The sequence below is a fragment of the Pelobates fuscus genome, chromosome 4 (genome assembly GCF_036172605.1).
Source record: "Pelobates fuscus isolate aPelFus1 chromosome 4, aPelFus1.pri, whole genome shotgun sequence".
Lineage (NCBI taxonomy): Eukaryota > Metazoa > Chordata > Amphibia > Anura > Pelobatidae > Pelobates > Pelobates fuscus.
In genome coordinates, this window is record NC_086320.1 from 220958883 (window position 1) to 220968274 (window position 9392).

The following is a 9392-nucleotide window of genomic DNA, read 5'->3' on the forward strand; positions in this document are numbered from 1 at the left end:
CTGAGAAGATTTCTACAATCAGGGAAGAGATCTCTAACCTCGCTCCCTCCCCTTCCAATACATCACCCAACCCCACTCCCTCCGCTGTTCTATGCTATTCGCGCCTACTACAACTGAAGAGGTTTCTGCTCTGCTCTGGTCCTACTGCCCCACCACCTGTTCCCTCGATCCTATTCCCTCATATCTCTTGCACACTGTCTCCCTCTCACTAAAATTTCCAATCTCTCCCTTTGCTCCGGCACCTTTCCCTCACCCTTCAAGCATGCAACCAAAACACTGATTCTGAAAAAGCCCATCCTTGACCCCAACTCCTCATCCAGCTACACCCTATATCACTACTGCCATTTGCCTCCAAGATCCTTGAGAGAGTTGTGTATGCAAGATTGACAGACTTCCTCGAATCCAACTCTCTGCTTGACCCACTTCAGTCTGGATTCCGCGCTTGTCACTCTGTTGAAACAGCTGTGACCAAAGTATCCAACGATTAAATCATTGCTAAATCTCACGGTCATTACTCTATCCTTATTCTCCTTGATCTTTCTGCTACCTTTGGCACTGTTGATCATCAACAGCTTCTTTTTCATTCTCCGTAATCTCGGTCTACGGGATACTCTCCTGGTGCTCCTCCTACCTCTCCCAACGCTTTTTCAGTGTTTCTTTCTCTGACTCTGCCTCTTCTCCCCACCCATCTCTGATGGCGTTCCCCAAGGTTCTGTCCTTGGTCCCCTACTGTTCTCTATCTATACTGCTTCCCTTGGTAAACTCATCAGCTCCGTTGGCTTCCATTATCATTTATATGCAGATGACATGCAAATCTGCCTATCCTCTCCTGATCTCTCTCCACCCATCTTGACTCGTGTCTCTCCGCGATTTCCTACTGGATGGCTGCTTACTTCTTTAAACGCAACCTGTCTAAAGCAGAACTTCTGGTCTTTCCTACCGGAAGTGTTGCTTCTCCCGTGTCTCCCTCCCTCCAAGTCCTCGGCACCACCATCACCGCTACCTTGCAGGCTCGCTGCCAAGGTGTTGTCTTTGACTCCGACCTCTCCTTCACCCCTCATGTCCAGTCGATCGCCAAATCCTGCCGCTTCCATCTCAAAAACATAGTTTGCATTCGCCCTTATTTAACACCAGACGCAGCTAAGGTGCTGGTCCGTGCCGTTTTTCTTTATCGCCTTGGTTACTGCAATCTCCTTCTCAGTGGTCTTTAATGAATGCAAAAATGAGGCTCATTTTCCGGTCCGCCCGCACTTCCCACCCCTCCCCCTCTGTCAGTCCCTACATTGGCTTCCAGTTAGATATAGGGCTCAATTTAAGATTCTGGTGCTTGCTTACAAGTCCCTACATAATGCTGCTCCAACCTACCTATCCTCCCTAATACACAAATAAGTCCCGTTGAGGCCCCTGTGCTCTGCCGAAGACCTATGCCTATCCTCTGTCAGATGCTCGCCTCCAAGACTTCTTCAGGGCTGCTCCTTTTCTGTGGAACTCCCTTCCCTTCTCCATTAGACTTTCACCCAGTCTCCACACCTTCAAAAAAAAATCTTTGAAAACACACTAGATTGCATAAAATTGATTCTCATTATGTTGGAGACGTGGTTTACGTGAAGGAACTTCTAAACATATCTGGTGATTCTGTAGTTTAGTCTACAATACACGGATCAAAGCTTTTCAAATAATTTCAGATATTTTAAAGATAAAAATCTCGCCATCCCCAGTAAAAGCCATATTACACTTAAATCTAGATAATATCAACAAACATAGTACATTTTTGACTATTCAGATTTTTCAGATGACCATGAAGGTAGTTATATCTAGAATGTGGAGGAAAAAAACAAGAAATCCCTCTGACAATGTTCTTGAATCAAATACATTTGATTACGATGGAAAAAGGCTACTTATCGGCTTTTCAAAGATATGGAACATACATAAAAATATGGGAACCTTGGATAAGTTCATATCATGATGGATTCAAAGTCTAATTATTATTTTTTAAGACTTATGGTACAGGGTGAGGGGGAGACACAACCGGTTGCACTGACCATGTCTTATTAATGTATACATGGACCATAAATTAAGATTAAATCCTGACAATCTTTAGATTGCTAAATATTTTTTAATGTTCTAACTGTGGAAGCTTGTTTATGTGTGGTTGGAGAAACTGACAAAAATGACCAATGTAACAAATTTTGTATATCCAACTATGTATGTGAAAAACGTTAAAAAAATATAAATTAATCATGGAAAATAAAATTAAATAATGGAAATGGAGAGGACCAGCAATGACCATGGCCCTCAGGCTAATTTAGGTTATGGGACTCCTAACTGCTTTCCCTTGAGCCTCTTACCTCCCTTTTACAACTGTTCTACAAGAATGATCTCACACTCTAATCACTGCTCCCCATACATAACCAGCTCACACACACAAGCTGTTTTCACACATAACCAACTAGTAATTGCTTCCTTGCAGCCCATTCACACACCACTCACCTATCCCATGTAAGGTGGTAACCGCTTTTCCATCAAAACATCCAAACTATCTTCAAGAAGGGACTGCTGACTTGATAAGAGTCATTTTCCTATTTGCCCATTAGATGTCCCTCTTCCTCCACTACCAATTCCACTTCTTCTCTCTCACTATCTAAAATTAGATATCATCCCCTCTTCATACTTTGATACATTGATTTATCCCCTTTCTATCAGAAGGTCACTTCCTCTCTTCTCAATTACAACAATTTTGTCAATCTAGTGCAGAGCTGTCTGTAGCCATCATGTAGCATTGCGCACCAACATGCAACAGACTAATTAGAATGAGGGATAAGTAAATCACCCACCTCCACCACAACATTACTTGTTTGGGTGGACCAAGTGAGTTTTTACCTTCATGTACAGTATAATTCTCTTTAAAAAATAAAAAGCACAGAAGGTTAGGTTTTATTTATTTTGATGTGGACTGGTTATGTGACAGGCCGAATCTAAATGTAAATCTAAATCATGTAAATAAAATCTAAATCACAGACTCACAGTAATGCTTTACTTCTGTTTTAAATAAACAGTTAAAAAAAAAAAAACCTGAAAGATATTAACAATAGTATATCAACCTACCATTCCAAATTGGCCTGGAACATCCTCAGGAACATGAATTTCTGGGTAAATGTTCTCCAGGAACCATTTAAAATCTTTACATTTCAGATTGTCTCGAAGTTGTCTTCTCTCCGTTACATCTCCATAGGGCTCCTACAATGGGAGCAGATGATCTCTAGTAAGATAGGCTACCAACAATATAATAGGTTTGGTCAATATAATAGTTACTGATAAATATAGGCCTTGATTTAATATTTTTAGATAAAGTTTTACAATTATTTAATATAAAGAAAAATATAAAACTTTTGTAATGTTGTGATGTTTTTGATATAATGAAATGTTTTTATATACAATATATTTTTGATATTTTAACATTTTGAATATAAAATGTTGCCATAATGTGTAATTTTGGATAATACCTACAATCCAGAAAAATGTTTTGACCGTTATATCAGCATTATGGTTCACAGTTTAAATCTTTAATTTTACTATAATTAATCCAGTTAATATTATTTGGAAAATACATACTATCTTTAATAGGCCAAAAGGGACAATATAGCATCCCTAATGACTGACACACACATACACAAATGAAATCAATTTTTTTAAAAAAATTTTTTTTTAAAGTACTCATCTTTCTTCCCATGATGCACTATTCTCTGAGATCATCAATCCTGATCTTAGGCTGGCGCACATGCGTGGTAAGTTAACACGCTATGTGAATCAGCATCTCTTCATAGGCAGTGTTCATTTAATCAAATAAAAATTTTCGGCAGATTTAGCCGACTAAAAGTAGACTAAAACTAAAACAATTCAGATTACTAAAATACGACTAAAACTAAAATGGCTTTTTAGTCAAAAGACTATGACTAAAACTATATTGAAATTTCACACACAAAGAAAAGTTGGAGTGTACTATTAGGGCGCCGCAAAATATTTCCCTGGTGCTAAGATCATAAGATCATAGCACCAGGAACCGTGCCTCACTCTCCTCTGCCAGCTCTGCAAGACCGGAGGGGAGATCAGAGATCTCCCTCTCCGGCCCGCTAGCACTGTAATGCTGGCAGCAGGCAGGGGAGGGTGAGATGAGCCAGGGAAGCTCTAACTTGCAGCTCCCCCGGGTTCTCCTCTCGCATGCTCGGAGCGTTGCTGCTGTTACCTTGGCAACGCTCCAAATCTCTGCCTCAGGAGCTGCTAGAGTACACTTTCACCACTGGGACCACCAGGGCTTCTCCACTGGACCACTGGGGATTAGTACTGCCCCCCCCCCTCCCAGGCAAAGGTAAGAAGGGAGGGGTGATATGAAAAATGTTTTTTATATTATACACACACACTGCTGCTCAATGCACACACTGCCCCCCCCCCCCATACACACACACATACACTGTACCCCTCACGCACACTGCCCTGATACACACACACACTACCCTGATACACACACACACACGCACTGTTCCCCTCACACACACACTGCCCCCTCCACACACTTTACCCATCACACACAAACTGCCCCCCCACACACTGTACCCCCTACGAACACACAGTATCCCTCACGCACACACTGGACCCTTCAAACACACACACAATGAACCCCACAAACACTACATCCTTTTACAAATTCAATGCACCCCCGTACACACACTACACCACTCACACACAAACGTAACCCCACAAACATTGCACCCCTCACACAAACATACATTGAACCCCTCACACAAACACACTACTGTGCCTATCCCCTTCTACAGTCCCTATCCTGGCAGACCCCAGGTAAGTTGTCAAACTGTTCTTAAATAGTTTGACTACCTAGCCTGGGAGGACACCACAGCACTCCTAGCACTATAATCACTACATAGTGCTGTAGTGGTTATTGTGCCTGGATTGTTTCTTTAAATAATCAAAATTAGGTTCTGGATTCGCCCTTGACAGGGAAACATTTCTGCTGAACGGGGCCCAGTATATTTATACAACCTAGATTTTTTTATGACCTAGGGCACCTTGGAAAATATTGAAATATTAAGGGCGCCTTGAACCTAAAAAGTTTGGGAACCACTGGGCTATAGGGTTCTTATAACAATGTTACACAATATAAAACTTAACTTTTATTCTAATAGTTAAAAATTACACATTAACCCTTGAATGAATAGTGCATATTCCACACAAAAACAAATTAAATAAATTAGTTATAAGAAAAAGGAGAAAAATTATAAAAAGGAAAAACATTTAAAGTTGAATTAAAGTTGCAAAATTAGGGTTGCCTAAAAATTGCAACTTTTGAGAAAGGAATCAAAATGGATTTACAAATTTCAGATCCTGACACCAGGGGGACTTAATGAAGAGTTTAACTTTACACCTTTCATCCATCCTTAAAAACATGATTTAGGTGAGATGCATCTAGGTGAGCAACCCTGCAGCTTTCAGTCCATCACTAATTAGGGTGCACAATTTAAGGAAGTTGTTTCTATTGTTAATACTCACCAATAGTACACACCAACCTTTGGATTTCTTAGTTCTAGGGTTAACCACACGTGGAGTGTATGTTTAGATCAAGCTAATTTTTTTATCTCATTTGTTAAATATATTGAAATTTGCCACCAAAATTAACACTGGCGGGTCAGACAAACGGGGGAGGGAGAAGAAGAAAATTAGACACATGAGGTGGCTGGGAGAATGAGACACATGAGGTGGCTGGGAGAATGAGACACATGAGGTGGCTGGGAGAATGAGACACATGAGGTGGCTGGGAGAATGAGACACATGAGGTGGCTGGGAGAATGAGACACATGAGGTGGCTGGGAGCATGAGACACATGAGGTGGCTGGGAGCATGAGACACATGAGGTGGCTGGGAGCATGAGACACATGAGGTGGCTGGGAGAATGAGACACATGAGGTGGCTGGGAGAATGAGACACATGAGGTGGCTGGGAGAATAAGACACATGAGGTGGCTGGGAGAATGAGACACATGAGGTGGCTGGGAGAATGAGACACATGAGGTGGCTGGGAGAATGAGACACATGAGGTGGCTGGGAAAATGAGACACATGAGGTGGCTGGGAAAATGAGACACATGGGGAGGGCTGGGAAAATGAGACACATGAGGTGGCTGGGAAAATGAGACACATGGGGGGGACTGGGAAAATGAGACACATGGGGGGGACTGGGAAAATGAGACACATGAGGGATTGGGAGAATGAGACACACGAGGGGGCTGTCAAAATGAGACATATGAGGGGACTAGGGGAATAAGACACATGAGGGGGTTGGGGGAGATGAGATGCGTGGAGGGGCTGGGGCACACAAAGTTAAATAGAGGGGCTGGGGAAGAAAAAGGGGGGGAAGAGATGCACAAATGGGGCTGTGAAGAGAAAGAGACACAGAGAGGCTCTGGGGGAGGGGGGTGGTCAAAGAGCCACAGAGGGGCTGGGGGAGGAAGCAAATAGACAGAGAGTTGAGGGGTCAAAAGAGACAGACATGGGCTTGGGGGCGGAAACACCTAGAGGGGCGGAGGGACACAAAGAGACACAGAGGGGCTGGGGAAGGAGTAAAAGAGACAGAACGGGAGTTGGGAAAGAGACACCAAAAGGGGATGGTGGGGGGCTCAAAGATACAGAGGGGCTGGAAAAGAGGTAAAAGAGACAGACAGAGGCTTTAACTGAACCGCATGGACTAAAATCTACTGGAGATTTAGTAGTCTAAAAATATACAAAAATAATTCAAATGACTAAAATATGGCTAAAACTAAATTAACACCGCTCATAGGGATGCATTGAGTCAAGTGAAACTGCAATAAATACCGTTTTCCAGTGTGTTCTCAAAACAAGTTTTTTTCACCCCCTTGTGAATACTCCATGAGAAGCACTAAATTACATAAGACTTATTTTGGAGAAAGGGTTTCAACAGTGCTGTGCCAATCACAGTACTAAAATCTGTATATTTAGTTGAGTTCAAGGGAGAATTCTGCATTAGCAGGGTGGCAACTTTCAACCTAGACATCAAGTTTAGACTTATTGCTTAATAAAGTTGCAACCAAAACACACTTTGCACACAAACCTTTTGAAAGCATAACAGCAGCTCCCCAAAATATCAATGTGGTTAACATGCAAAATAAACATATAGGATACTCCGTGATATAAACAGAGTAAAAACTGAAGCATTTTGCCCTTTTCCTCTCCCAAACACAAGTGTTAAGGGGTTCTTAATCTAAGCCTTCTCCCCAATCGCTGAAATAGTGGGATGGTGTCATCATAAACCCCTGGGGAGTAAGGGGTTAAGACCAGGGGTGCCAAAACTTTTATAGCATCTACAACCTTCGTAGCCATGTTAACATGATCTAGTACTGTATCATCACTGCATTAATAAACCCTCTCCAAACATACTTCTATAAATCAGCCCCTTATTTATTTATTTATGCATGCATGCATGTATGTATGTAGGCATGCATGTACCAGTGGAGCAAGAGGTTAGTAGGAGCTAAAATCCCTGACAGTACATATTTCAGCTGCCATCAATGATTCAGCTTGGGATTGAGATGAATTAAAATGGTGACAGCTGCCGCTCAGGAGTGTCACTCCCACTAACCTGGGGCAGACAGATACTTGTATGTAGGCCGCCAAACTGAACATAAGTGAACCACTCATTATACACTGAGATTCTGAAAAGTGTCATATATACAATACGTGCTTTCAAATTAAATGTAACATCCAGATCATTGTTTAGTGCAAGACTTACCAATCGGGCATGTGGGTTGCGGTGGTAGTAGAGATCTTTAAATTCATCCATCCATACTTCTGCTGCTCGAACACTGTTTGCCAATGCTTTACTACGGGAATATGGGGCTTGTTTAGGAAAGACATGACCCACATGTGAACATGGGTGGACTTCAAGACTGCCCCCACACTGCCAGATCTATCAGACCAAACATCATGAGATGTAGAAAGCAGAAAAATGGAAAAGTTAAACAATATAAAATGAAACATGAACTACTAAAATATAACAAGAAGGTTTAAAGCTTCAACCACAGTTAATTACTTGAGATCTGCTTACAAGACAGAGGAGATTATATTTTTTTAACAGATCAAGCGCCCAGCAGCAATCCGTTTTGTTTCCAGTAGTTAGAGGGAACAATCCCTGTACCAAAACATTAGCTAATGTCAGGATCCTATACTGACAACCAAGACTTATATTACTTTTTCTGTTTATTTAACACCTTAATGACTGAGCCAAATGTACAGGTTGTGATCAAAACAAAACGTAAACACAACCTGGATTTTGACTATATGTCTGTTCAACCGTAATTCACCTCTTTCACATTAAGTGCACCCACACTTATTATATATAATTTTATTCAGGGAAAACAGGGCTTTCATTTAACATCAAATATTTCGCTATGAAACATAATTTAATATGAATAAAATATTTAAACATGGGAGAAAATAAGAACTGTAATTTGTTTAGTAATATGCCATTTTAACTGTGAATGTCACTGTGAATGTCATAATACTGTTAGCTTTTACTGCAAGAAAATAGACATATTTGTACCCCCTATGTACAGGTTTTATGGTGTTTTGGGAATTTACAGGGTCAAATCTAGCATGTTACATTTTTCAGTTTTTTCACATTGAGATTCGCCAGATTGGTTACGTTGCCTTTGAGACTGTATAGTAGCCCAGGAATGAGAATTACCCCCATGATGGCATACCATATGCAATAGTAGACAACCCAAGGTAATGCAAATGGGGTATGCCCAGTCTATTTTAGTAGCCACTTGGTCACAAACACTGGCCAAAGTTAGTGTTAATATTTGTTTGTGTGTGAAAAAAAAAATGCAAAAAAACTAACTTGAATGTCTTACCCCATTTGGCCCCGCAGACCGTCATAAAGAGACATACAGACAAGGCATACAGAGACATACATACACAGACAAACAAAGAACCCTGCACACTGATACCATGTAAATGCTCCGGCCATCCAAGGTGGTGGATGCTCCGTGTCAGGCGGACATCACTGGATCCACCAGTAAAGTCTTCAAAAGGAATAAACGCAGGCAACACTCCAATAGTAAGGATGGTATATTTATTGGTAGGTGAACCACCCCATAGAAAGTGTGACGTTTCAGCTCAGCAGAGCCTTAATCGTGCAATAATGCTCTGCTGAGACAAAACGTTGCACTTTCTTTCGGGTGGTTCACCTATCAATAAATATGCCATCCTTACTATTGGAGTGTTGCCTGCATTTATTCCTTTTGAATACATACACAGACAGTCACACAGAGACATACAGACTCTGCATGACGGTCTGTGTATGTGT

At 41.4% G+C, this 9392-nt stretch overlaps 1 protein-coding gene across 1 annotated transcript in view; it reads right to left on the reverse strand.

Moving 5' to 3' along the window:
* Positions 1-9392, reverse strand: part of GALNT12 (polypeptide N-acetylgalactosaminyltransferase 12) — an 80534-nt gene that overhangs the window by 18009 nt on the left and 53133 nt on the right. Inside the window, exons 6-7 of the mRNA XM_063451897.1 lie at positions 7815-7991; positions 3106-3237 (exon numbers count right to left, since the gene is read on the reverse strand). Coding sequence (XP_063307967.1) covers positions 3106-3237; positions 7815-7991 — 309 coding nt within the window. The remainder of the gene's footprint in view (positions 1-3105; positions 3238-7814; positions 7992-9392) is intronic.